We start from the raw sequence: 12,337 nt of genomic DNA, 5'->3' as shown, positions 1-12,337 counted from the left end.
ATACCCGAGGCAGGAAGGGGTTGTGCTGGTGCATACCTGAGGCAGGAAGGGGTTGTGCTGGGGGCATACCTGAGGCAGGAAGGGGTTGTGCTGGGGGCACTGGGTGGGTTCTAGAATTCAGGTGAAGGCCTAACCTCAGCCGTCTCTGAGCTGGCTTGACCTTAAGTGTCCCCGAGCTGTTCTCCAGGGCAACAGTCTGTGATCCTTATCAGAAGGGAGTGGGCCGTACTTAGGGTGGGACAGACAGGGGAGGGGTCTGGCTGCTCTTGGTGCAAGACAACCTGCAGGCAGAGGCCCCCAAGGGCATGGTAGCTGCCTTGTGTGCTGGTAAGCGGGACACTATTACGGGGGGGATGTTGTGGGGAAAAGCTTTCACGTGGGGAATGTGACTGGGCTGCATCCCCTCATTCTGGAGGGAGAAAGACAAGGCTTCTACTCCCCAAAGAGCTACCCTTGCTCCCTGCCCCGTGGGTCACTCCTATGAGTCAGAATCGACAGACTGGGCAGTGGCCCTAAGTGTGCTTTGGTTTCCTCTGAAACGTTGGAGCAGACTTTGTGTGAGAGGCCTGGGCAGCCAGTTCTGTGTGTGTGTGTGTGTGTGTGCACGCGCACAGCTGTTGTGGGCACACTTCGGACATTGTCTCTTTTGAGAGAGAGACTGAACTCGGTGGCTCTGGTGTGGTCCGTTAGCTGCCAGGCCTCCCAGGGGACACCGATGGGTGAAGACATTGCTGCCTGTGAGCAGTGTCTGCACGTGTTCCCATAACCGTCCTGCCTCGCATGATGTGAAGGGGGGCCGACCAGGCTGGGGCCAGGGGCGGAGCGGGCGTATCTCCCGTGGTGTGGGCCGTCTTCTCAGACCTGTTCCTTGGCTCAGGCTGTCTGTGTTCTCTTGTAGGCTTTTGTAAACTGGGACGAGGCCAAACTGACTTGGAGTTTTTTCCAACAGTCTTTCTTGAAGCAGATTTTGACAGAAGGTAAGTGGACGAGCCGAGCCTCTCTGAGCAGTCAGGAAACCATGGCAAGTACCAGGGGTTTCACAGGACGGCCAAGCACCTGGCTCCCAGCACCCACAGTGGGAGCCCCAGGCAGCGGGGGGCCTCCACAACGAGAGCCCCTGGAATACGGAGAACGAACCAGCTTCCGTTTCATTTTATGTTCCCATACGCTCTTTCGCTTCAGTCTCTCCACAGCCTCAGGAAAGATGTAGCTGTGTGTTGTGGCTGAGGAAACTGCCTATCAGGAAGTTCACATAGCTTTTTCAGCTCCCACAGGAGTGAGTAATAGCTGCATCTGAATCTACATCTGACGTCCAAACTCAGGACATGCCGTTTTAACAGATTTAATACACAGTCACAGGAGCATACAGCCGTTTATCAACAGTCAGGTTTCAGAAGTCTGTATGTGAGAGATGACATCATGCGAACATGGAGGGGGACCGTCCAGATCCCAGAATGGAGGGTGACTGCGTGGTTTTCTAAAACCCACTGCTATCGGGTGAGTCCATTCCGACTTGTGGTGACCCTGCACACAGGGTTGCCGAGGCTATACGTCTTTACTCAAACGGACAGCCTCATCTTTTCCCAGGGAGCAACTGGTGGGTTTGAACTGCCAACATCTTGGTTAGCAGTCTGACGTTTACCCAGCAGTGCCACTGTGATGTAGCTGCCACACTGCACTATTACATAACTGCCAGGCCACTGAGAACCGAGGTGCAGCCAAACCCACGCCTGACCTTGGCAGAGCAGCCGCGTCAGTGTGCTCGCACCCGTGTTTGTGGCTGTGGGATACGGGCCACAAATGGGCAGAAAGGCGGCTCTCCTGTTTCTATCCAGCTGGACTTCAGAGTGAGGATTCAGTTAGCTATACATTGCCAGGTGTAGTCATTTCTCTGTACAGTGAACCCTCATTTATCGTGGTTAATCGGTTCTAGACCCTACCGTGATAAATTAAATTCCGCGAAGTAGGATTCCTTATTTGTAAATCAAATATTTTTGTAGTTAGAGCATAGAGGACATGAAAAAACACCCTTTAGTCACCATGACACTCGTATTACCCAATTTATTAAACGAAAAAGGGAAAATACAGTAAAACATTTTGGACGTTACAATTATCATTTATTATTTATTATATTATTTATGGCATCTAGTTTACAGTATTACATATTTCACATACAGTATTATTATACATAGTTCTTACAAATACTGTAATCAATGGCGTGCAACCTCCATGATTTTCTTGCCATCTTTGATCATATCCAAAAGTTTTACCTTTTCCTGCGTGGTGAGCATCTTCCTCTGGCGCTTATTTTTATTGTCAGAAGGCTTAGAAGAAGCAGCTCATTTAGGAGCCATCATAGGGCTTAGATAAAATTTCTTAAAAATCGCAAACAATTACAGTACACTGTACAAAAGCAAAAATGCATCTGATACGTAGCTCCGATACGTAGCGATGCAGACAGAAGCGTGTACAGTATGAGCCAATCTGGCAGTAATGACAGAGCATGCGCTGTTACGCAAAAACCGCGATAGAGTGAAGCCGCGGAAGTCGAAGCGCGAAGTGGCGAGCGTTCACTGTATATACAAATTCCCATGTTGTACATCTACAGGTCTGTTACTGGACATTTTTATAAAACTATTTTTTTAAATATCTTTTCATTATAAAGGTAACGTGACCCCAATCACCAAAACTTTCAGAATATGACCCATCGTTGCGGCGTTCAAATACAACCAATGCCAGTATCAATTGGGGTGTTTTTTCGTTTCCTCCTCTGTCGATATTTGCTGTTAAACACGCGTCCGGAGGGAAGTAGCGCCCCCCGATTGCTCACCGTTCCTGCCTGCCAGCTAAGGGAGTAGACCAGCAGCTGCCCAAGGGCTCCCTGAGCTCTAAAACGGTGTGTGTCCCACGTGTGAGCCCACACAGCTGCGGGTACAAAACGCGCTGCTGCTGAGGAGCCCTGAGGCGAGGAGGCCGCCTTGGGAGGCTGGGTGAAGGCGCATCACACTCAGCTCTGGGAAAGGAGGGAGTGTGCCTTCAGCAGGTCCCCAGGGAGTACGTGTGGGTGCCAACAGCGGGAATAGCGACAGAGGCAGCTAGGTCTGTTGAGCGGAGTCGTGTGGGGGATGGCGGACGTTCCTAGCTTGCAGAACCCGGTGAGGAGGTTGACGTGTGCACCTTGCTTACCTTCCGCGAGCTGGCAGGGCCGGCCGTGTGAGCGAGCTGGGAGAGCTGGCTGTACTTTGGTGTGTTACAGCAGCAGCTCTGCAGGGGCCCCATGAAAGCCTCCAGAGCTGGGCCTCGTTGTGGCCCTTCCTCCACACTTGGGACCACCTTGGCCTGGCCTCTTAAGTGACGAGAGGAGATTGAGAAGGGGTCTGGGACTGGCCAGCCTCCCGGGCCCACCACCATCGCCCTAGTTGTCAAACAGGTGGTCTGCCCTTTGGCCCCGGTCCTTGGCTGGTTGTCTTTTCTTTTGTTTTTCTCTTTAAAAACCTAGCTCTACAAAGGCTGAAACCATTCTTCGTAGCAGCAAAAATGTGAACGTGGTTACCTGCTTGGCCTGCACTTCCCAAGCACAGTGTGGGGTGGGTGGGTTGGTTTGAGGAGGCAGAGCTGCAGGAATGAGTGACAGGCCCTGGCCTCAGGGAGCCCCCTCTGTCTGCAGAGCCATGGACATTTGTGTGGGGGTGCACTGGACCTGGAGACCAGCCGGGAGGGCTGCACTCAGAAGCCCAGCTTGTCTCCCAGCGCTCCCCTGGCATCCAGGAGGGAACAGAATGCAGGCAGATAGGCGGTTTTGCGGGAGGCAGGGAGGCCCCGGCTCCAGAGCTGTGCCGTGCCGGCCTCAGCTGAGCGCTCGATCCTGCAGGAGGAAACTCAGTGGACGAGCAGGGCCCCGTGCCGGGCCCCCTTCATCTCAGGGTTCACACGCACGCTGATCTGGCCGCCTTGGGACTGGGGGGGACTGGAAACCGCATGAAGATCAGGGATTCGGTCAGTCTTGCTGGGAGAATCTTCTCCAGTGGGACATCAGAGGGTGAGAGATCAGGGGACAGTGGGCCCTGTGCTCCAGTGACTTGATGATTCTGCTTTTCTGTTTGCAGGAGAGCGCTATGTGATGACCTTCTTGAACGTGTTGAGTTTTGGAGATCAGGGTAAGTTGGCATCCTGCAGGGCTGGAACGGAAGGTGGGCACCATTAACACAAGGGAGTTTGTGGGGAAGTCCCGTTGCCTGTGAATTCAGCTTTCCTCGGGGCATTTTGAAGCCTCCTTGTAGGTATTTCCGCTACTGTTCTCTGTGGTGTGACTTCCTGAACGAGAGCAAATCAGTGAATTGGATAAAGATACGCCGTGTCCTGACGTCCCTCCGGGAAGCCCTGGTGTAGAGGGGTTATGCATTGGGCGGCTAACCTCAGGGTCAGCAGTTCGAAACCAGTCCAAGGGAGAAAGACAGGGCTTTCTACCCCGTAAAGAGTTGCCTTCTTGGAAGGGTCTGCCCTGTTTTGTAGGGTTGCTGAGTGGGCACCGGCTGATGGCAGTGAGCTTGGTCTCTTGAGTGTGACTCTCCCTCAAAGTGACTTGGGGGCAGGCTCCTGCTGAGACACCAGTCCCCCCTGCCCTGTTTCCCTCCAAGCTCTGTTGAATATGTTGATGGGTGGAAGAGGCGAGGGCCATCCTACAGACTCAGATGTAGGGAGATGAGTCTCTCCCAGATGTAAAAACAAAACCTTATTTTCACGCTTGATGTTGTGTTGAGAACTTACACCGCAAACTGTAACAGCAATTCCACAGTTTCTGCAGGGACCCCTCGGGGACACTGATGGCCTTCTTTGGTCCTCTAGAGAGGCCGTGGTCACTGTGGTTCCCGCAGACAGTCCTGGAGAAAGCATCCTCCCACGAGTCTTCCCCTCGCTCTTGAATGTGCCCAGTGAGAGGGGGCGAGACAGAGGCCAGCCTGGCACTGCTGGACTTGACAGCACAGTCCTGGAAGTATCCCCAAGGTGCCAGGAAGGCCCTGGGTGTTGGCTGGAGATGGGCATCCGTACCCCAGTGCTGGTGCCGTGCCGCGGTGCTCTAAGGTGTCACCGTGGTAGGGAAGCTCGGTACCAGGCACATGGTGGGGGCGGTCTCCCTCGTGATTTCCTACCGCCACATTGGAACCCTCAGTGATCTTGAAACAAAAAGTGTAATTTGAACAGTCAATCAGGAAGTCAGTGTTGGGGTGCCAACCGCGAGGTGGGCCGGGCTGTTCAGAGCTCCAACAGCCCCACGGGAGAATGAAGAAGCCGCCTGCTCCCGTTAGGATGCCTGGCACCCGCTGTGCGTGGCTGCTCTAAGTCAGAGTGGCCTCGCTGGCAGCAGGCTGGGTGGCAGCTGTGGAGACGCGGGATGACTGCAGCCCTTTGGCTCCCAGGTGTCTACGATGTCGTGAACAACCTCGGCTCCCTTGTGGCCAGGTTGCTGTTCCAGCCGATTGAGGAGAGCTTTTACGTGTTCTTTGCGAAGGTGCTGCAGAGGGAGAAGCGCGCCACACTTCAGAAGCAGGTAGTCTTGGCCCACATGGATACTCCCTCCGACTGTCAGATAAGCAGGAACATGGGGGGCGGGGGGGGCGCGTCTCTCTCCCCGCCGCTGGGGCTGACATGCTGGCCTGGACCCCGCTGTCCTCCCCGGCCGGACCCCTTCTTCCCCTTTCTCTCTGACCTGCCCCGCCCCGGCCCTCAGCAAGCCTCCCTTTGGGGCACAGATGCCTCTCCACGCCTGGTCTCGGTGTCAGGATGCGGTTGTCCCCCTGCAGGCTGAGTCCAGGGTGAGGGGCTGGAGAGAGGCAAACGTGGTCTTTCTCCCTCACCCACCAGTTATTCATTCCCATGTGTGTACTCCACCTGGTGGACACGGAGGGAGAGGGGGCTTGATTGTAGATTCCGTCCTTCATTTTAGAAGAATCCATTCCAGACTGGCCCGCAGGCGGGGGCAGTTCTGTCTGGAGTCGGAATGACTTGAGACCCAAGGCGGGGCTCCTGCCCTTTCCTCTGGTTTGGTAGCAGACAGACAGACAGACAGGCTGTCCGTCGAAGGAGGGGTGTGAAAAACAGGCCGGGGTGGGGGGTGGGGGGAACTCCAAGCTCCTGACTCACCAGGGTCCCCCCTCCCTGTGCAGGAGGACTTGGCTGTGGCTGCCATGGTGCTGGAGTCCCTGCTCAAGCTGGCCCTGCTGGCCGGCCTGACCATCACTGTGTTTGGCTTTGCCTACTCTCAGCTGGCTCTGGACATGTACGGAGGGGCCATGCTCAGCTCAGGATCAGGTATGCCCGTGCGAGCTAAGGTAGATTCTTGTCCCAGGGGGGGGATGTGGCCGGGGACTGCTCTGCTGTGGCCAGGGCAGACGCATGCATGGGGGCGGGGAGTGGGTGGCGGGCAGAGGCTTCTGGAGAAGTGGCCATGTCTCCAACCAATGCTGGCATTTTCCCTCAAGCCTGCAGTGTATTCTGCCAGCCCTTTCTCTGGGGCGAGGATGGCGGCAGGGCCGGCTCTCGTGAGTCCATGCTCCGTGCTAACTATACTTGAAGGCGATGGCAAATGCCCGTCAGCCTCCCAGCCCGGTGCACAGACACCTCTGCAGAAGACTCCAGAGCCGTGTGGTGTGCAGAGAGGACAGTTCGTCTCGGCCAGTAGGGAACTCTGGTCCTAGGAGACAGTCCTGCGTGTGTCTAACTTTGAACCCACTGATGCCCAGACCCCTGAGCCTGGCTCGCACTGTAGCTCTGCCTCTGAACCTCGGCCTTAGGGACAGGACTAGTCACGGGCCGTAGGATAGTCCATCGGCGTTCGTCACAGGTCCCGGCAAACCCTTGGCAGTTCTTCAGGTCACTTTCACAGGAACCCTGGCGATTTCTGGTGCTCCTTGTCCGTGCAAAACCCCCAAGCTCCCTACCATTGAGTCCTGCCCCAGGTCTCCCGGACAATGCAGAAGGCTCGACCCAGGGCCATGTTCCACACTCACTGGCGTGCTTGCCTCCGCTGTGGGCTCACTGGGATGCGGGGAAGGAGGGCCGCGTCTGCGGCAGAGCGAGTGTTAGGAGAGACGCCGCCGTGAAACCAGCCCCGGCTGGGCAGTTCCCCGGCGCTTCCTGTGAAGAGCCTGGTGACACCAGGGTTAAAGTGCTCCACAGCCAATCGAAAGGCCAGCGTTGGACCTCAGAAGGGGTGCCGTCAGCATCCGTGAAGATTGGGGGGCCCCGCTCCAGCGTAACCATGCACTGAGGCACCAGGCGTTGTGTGGGGCAGGGCTGCCCCCGTCCAGTGCTCACCCATGTGACAGACGGCAAGAGGGCTCGGCTCCCGCGGCAAGTGACTACAGGTCGCAGGCAGCCACAGTGCAGTTTCCACATGTGCGGTAGTCAGTCTCCTGGGTGTTTGTGGTTTGTTTTCGTGGAAGGTGTCACAGCGTGTCATGTGCGGCCTTCCTGGCCTCCAGGGCCAGGCAGCTCGGGCCGTCAGGAAGCCAGCTGCCGAGGCTGAAGGCGGCCCAGCGTGCTTGTGGACGTGCAGTGTGCCCCCTCCAGTGGAGCTGCTGCTTGTGGGTGGATGTGGGGTAGTTTTTTTAGAGATGTGGCCTATGGGCGGAGAATCCAGGCCACTGAGGCTCGCCGGCTGTAGTGTGTGGCCCCCAGCACTCAGTCCCAGTAGAATGGCACCACTTTGTCTTGAGGGCAGGGCACAGCTGTAGCTCGAGGGTGTCCTGTCTCGTGGCCTCCTGCTGGCCTGGACCCCAGCCATCCCCCGGCCCATGCTGTGGGGACTTTTTAACACATGCCACTGATGGCTGTGAGCCTCTTCAGGCTGGTCACAGCGAGATTTGCTCCTGGCCAGAGGGTTTTGGTCATTGAGCAGGAGGGCCCCACGCTTCCTGACGGGAGTTACCCACTGTTGGCCTCAGTCAGGGCCGCGCACTGGCACCTCCAGGGGACCCAGGCTGGGGCTGCAGTGTGCTCTGTGCGCGGCAGGGCTGTGGGGTGTGTGCTCTGCAGTCGGTGGGTTGTCCCCCCAGGTCCTGCCTTGCTGCGCTCCTACTGCGTGTACGTCCTCCTGCTTGCCATCAACGGGGTGACCGAGTGTTTCACGTTTGCGGCCATGAGCAAGGAGGAGGTGGACAGGTGCGTAGTCCCTGCAGCCGGGCAGGGGGTCCACTCGCCCACCGCTGGGCTTTCTTCCTGAGGGTGCCTGCCTTGCCCAGCCTCACTCTGGATGGCAGAGCCCGGGAGTGCAGGGGGCGGAGTGCTGTTAACTTCAGGGTTGGCGGTTCAGCCCTACCAGCTACTCTACCAGAGAAAGACAAGAGAGACCCCCTGCTCCTGTGGGGATGCCGTGTGAGGGTCGGGGTGCACCAGAATCACCACGCTGGGTAACAGGGTGGGCTTAGGGTCTGGGAGGGTCCCTGCCTGCAGCTCCTCACCTAGTAGCCTAAGAGTGCCCCCAACATGTTTGTAAGTTCTGGTAAATCTCAGGGCTTCTGGGACCCCTTCTCCCAGAGAAAGACCCAAGTGCACAGACCCATTCTGCTGTGTTCATGCCCACCCACTGACTGGGGCAGGACCCCTACCCTAAAGCCTCAGCCCGGGGATCTGAACCCTGGCTACGGGGTGATGTTCCCTCAAGTAGTTTGCTGGAAATGCAGGCTCCTGCCCCAGCCTGTTTCCACCACCCCCCACCCCCCCTCCTGTGCCACCTCTTGGAGCCTCAGCAGTTCTGAGATGCACGCCTGGCTGGGCTTCGGTCCCACACCCAGAGCCATCTGCTGCATGGCAAGGCCCAGGAGCTGGGCAGCGTGTGTCAGGGCATGGCTGCGGGACGAGGCTGGGGGAAGGCTAGCACTGAGGTGAGAGAGAGGCCCGCTCCTCTGCTGCCCCTGCCCCTCCAGCCCTGGGTCCCCAGGGGGCTTCCCACACTGCCTCAGGAATGTCTTGGGTGCTGTCGAGACCACTGAGAGAGCCAGGGACAGGTGGGCTGGGGAAGGGGTAGCTCAGAGTGCTGGGAGCAGCCTCTCTGTGTTCCCCATCTGGAGCTAGCTCTCAGAGAAGCCAGGTGCCCTGTGGGCTGCACACTGGCTGGGAACTAGGGGAGGAGAGGGGAGGGGGAGGAAAGAGATAGGGTGCTGGGGACTCGCTCCCCAAGACTGGCTTCCACAGCAAAAAAAATCAGCACTGCAAGTCATCACACGCTGAGGTGCCGTGTTTCACCAAGCAGTCATGTCCCGGTGTCCGGGGACCCACTGACACTGACTGCTCTGCTCCAGAGGGGCCCGGAGTCCGAGGCTGTGGTGCAGAGTTAGAGCATAACAGCTCTGTTCCGTTTGTCACTTCTAATAGTTAGATGTATAGTTACAGAACTTCTGTCTTTTCTTTTCCACGGGTCTGAAAAAGAAACCACTGTCCCGTGGCAGCTGTGTCTCACATAGAATGGTTTTTCATACAATGTGACACTTGTTAAGTGTGACACTGTGGCCTAGTGGGAAGAGTCCAGGACAGGGAGTCTGTCCCTTTAAGAGAAACGTTGCGACACTGAGGTCAGCATCACGAGAGAAAGTCAGCACTCAGCCTGTTGGACTTGCTTAACAATACATTTCCCAACCCAGAGTTCCTTTCTGCCCTCCGCAGTTACAGCGATTTGCGCTGCCGTTAAGGCACCCGGCAGTGTGTAGATGTCTGGAAGCTGTGTTCAGGGTGGCGGGCCACAGAGAGAACAGACCGGGCACCCTTAAATGCAGCTCATGTCCAGGGTCATCATTTCCCCTGAGCACCAAACAGGCTCTGAGCACAGGCTGGACACCCGCCAGGCCCGACCGGGCACGGAGCCCCCGAGAGCCTTCCTCACACCCCGTTTCAGACTCTCAGGAAAGGGCGTTCGTCGTCAGGACTGGTGCAGATGGTTTCTTGTCAGGCATATCAGCTCCTACGAACAGCGACCTCTCCCCAACCACATTGTGCTTAGTGCGTATTTTCCTAATTAAAAGTAGGATGTCTGATTAGACGCAAACTCTGAGCCTCCTTGGAAGGGCAGGTCCTTTCGTCTCCTTTTTCCAACAGCCTGCAGCTCAGTAAACGTAGGATGCTCTTGTGAACTTTCCATTATGTCCCGGGGAAGCACTCTTGTCCTCTTTGGTGAAGGTTGTCTGGCTTTCTGTTCACTCAGCCAATCTTCTCTGACGTCCTGCACTCCCGTGGGCGCCGTCCTTCGCCCTGGGGAGAGCCCTGCCCACTGGGGCCCATGTCCAAGTGGGAGAAGCCGCAGGAGCTAGTCAGCAGATAGGAGGAATTTCATGAGGTGTGCGCAGAGACCTGACCGGGGCTGTGTGGTGGACAGTGCGGGGCGCTTTTGCAGCTGTGAGACCCCCCTGAGAGGCGATGGCATCGTCCGGGAAGAGTCCGCCGTGAAGCAGTGGACAGAGCCTAGCACGGAGGAGCCACGCTGCAGAGGCCCGATGCTGACAGCGTCTTTGCTGGGTGCGCCGGAGGACGGGTGGAGGCTGGCTCCGCTCAGGGCGCCCTGCCCGTGCCCTGAGAGCACTCACAGCACCCTGCAGGACGCCCTCCTGGGGTCTGGGGAAGCGGCGTTCATAAATAAGGGACTGCGTATATGAGCCCAGTGGCCGCTGCGTCCCCGCGTCCTCGGAACGCCCCTCCGCAGGCGGACGTGTCTGCGCGCGCGGCGGCGGCGCCCTCTGGTGGCGGGAAGCGGCAGCCTCTGTTGGACTGCGCATGCGTGAGCGTCATGGTGCTCTGCACACGCACATTGCAAAGCATGCAGTATGCTCACGTGAATGGCGCACACACGTATGCAATGTACCTGGTGTAGCCCACTCAGGAAGCTGTTGCATGAGGGGACTGCAGTTTTCAGAACATACAAAGCGCACGTTACTTGCGTAAAAATAGGGCAGCTTTCAATACCATTGAAAGTCCAGATCATGGGGTCCCTGGGCCCTTTCTTGTGAGTTCCTGTTCAGAGCCCCTGGGTGTTCACTTTAATAGTGCGGTGCAGCTGTCTCGGGAGCATGCCCTGGCTGCGCGAGGACTGACTGGCCTGTCTCCTCCTCTGCAGGTACAATGTCAGGATGCTGGCCCTGTCCTGCACTTTCCTGGTGTTCTCTTACCTCCTGACCCGCTGGTGCGGCAGCGTGGGCTTCATCTGGGCCAACTGCTTGAACATGGGCGCTCGGATCGCACAGAGCCTCTCCTTCATCCACCGCTACCACCGGCACAGCCCCCACAGGCCCCTGGCTGGACTCCTCCTGTCTCCCATGCTGCTTGGCGCCTTTGCCCTCAGCGGGGGCATTACTAGTGTCTCAGAGGTGAGCCTTCTGCAGCCTCACCCCGTCCACGCTCTTGTTGCTGGCCCCATCCCTGCCCAAGCCATCACTGGCTCCTCCTTGCCCTCCCCACGTGCCAGGCCAGTGTCCTAGCAGAGCCTGTGACAGGACAGTGCCACCAGTGGGAACCCACTGGGCCCCGGGAAGCAGTCTTGTGTCCTCCTCCCTCCTTAGCTGGGAGCCTGGGCCATAGGGCCTCGGCCCTGCCTGGCTGCCCCAGCAAGAACAGGCTGGTGCGGGATGGGGCGGATCGGGTCGGATCGGAGCAGGCACTGACGGCGGCTTCTCCCGCAGGTGTACCTCTGCTGTGAGCAGGGCTGGCCAGCCAGGCTGGCGCACGTGGCCGTGGGGGCCCTCTGCTTGGTGGTGACGCTCGGGATGGCGTTCCTCACGGAGACCAGGCTGATCCACTTTCTGAGGACTCAGCTAGGAGTGTGCAGACCCGCTGAGAAAGCCCGGTGACAGCTGGAAGCTCAGATACCAGCGTGGGCCAGCCATGAGGCTGCTGAGTGGGTAGAGCCCCGTGTCTGCCAAGCAGGGCCCTGCTGAGGGGCTGCAGAGTGAGGCCCACCCAGCCCATCACGAGGCCTCCCTGCTGGCCCTCTGCAGTCTTACCCTTGAGCGAGAACTCTTATTGACATTCAGAATGAGAAGCCATTTTTAGAGAGAAGTATTTTCATATCATTTTTTAACAAGCACCTTTATGCCTTATTACCAAGTGCATGCTGTTTGGGTAGGATCAACCTTGGGCACTCACTGCTCCAGCACACGGCCTGGGGTGTCTGCTCACAAGCTGAAGGAGACTTTCTACACACACACACACAGCCGCTCCTGTCTCAGAACAAGAGTCAGTGCCCCGGTAGTGGTTGCCCCTGCACTGGCGCTGTGGGTACACTTTTAGAGGGAGGACTCTTACTGGGGGAACCCAAGCACTGGGAGTGGGGTGTTTCTCGGATGGTTTTCCCGCT

The 12,337-nt window shown here is 57.5% G+C and overlaps 1 protein-coding gene across 3 annotated transcripts in view; it reads left to right on the top strand.

Annotated features, from left to right (window-relative positions):
- The window catches only part of RFT1 (RFT1 homolog), a 31,524-nt gene extending 19,441 nt beyond the window's left edge, over window positions 1–12,083 (top strand). Inside the window, exons 7-13 of one of the 3 annotated variants that reach the window (XM_004715277.2) lie at window positions 899–977; window positions 4,107–4,157; window positions 5,418–5,548; window positions 6,165–6,309; window positions 8,055–8,160; window positions 11,102–11,351; window positions 11,664–12,083. In XM_004715277.2, coding sequence (XP_004715334.1) covers window positions 899–977; window positions 4,107–4,157; window positions 5,418–5,548; window positions 6,165–6,309; window positions 8,055–8,160; window positions 11,102–11,351; window positions 11,664–11,831 — 930 coding nt within the window. In that variant the 3' untranslated portion in view covers window positions 11,832–12,083. The remainder of the gene's footprint in view (window positions 1–898; window positions 978–4,106; window positions 4,158–5,417; window positions 5,549–6,164; window positions 6,310–8,054; window positions 8,161–11,101; window positions 11,352–11,663) is intronic. The other 2 variants (XM_045297547.1, XM_045297545.1) reach the window with 2 other exon arrangements.
- The last annotated feature ends 254 nt before the right edge of the window (window positions 12,084–12,337 follow it).

Source organism: Echinops telfairi, unplaced genomic scaffold (genome assembly GCF_000313985.2).
Source record: "Echinops telfairi isolate 266 unplaced genomic scaffold, ASM31398v2 ScPeMD7_7420;HRSCAF=8458, whole genome shotgun sequence".
Taxonomy (NCBI): Eukaryota; Metazoa; Chordata; class Mammalia; order Afrosoricida; family Tenrecidae; genus Echinops; species Echinops telfairi.
The sequence above is the reverse complement of the archived record's forward strand: the minus strand, read 5'-3'. Positions and strand labels throughout refer to the sequence as shown.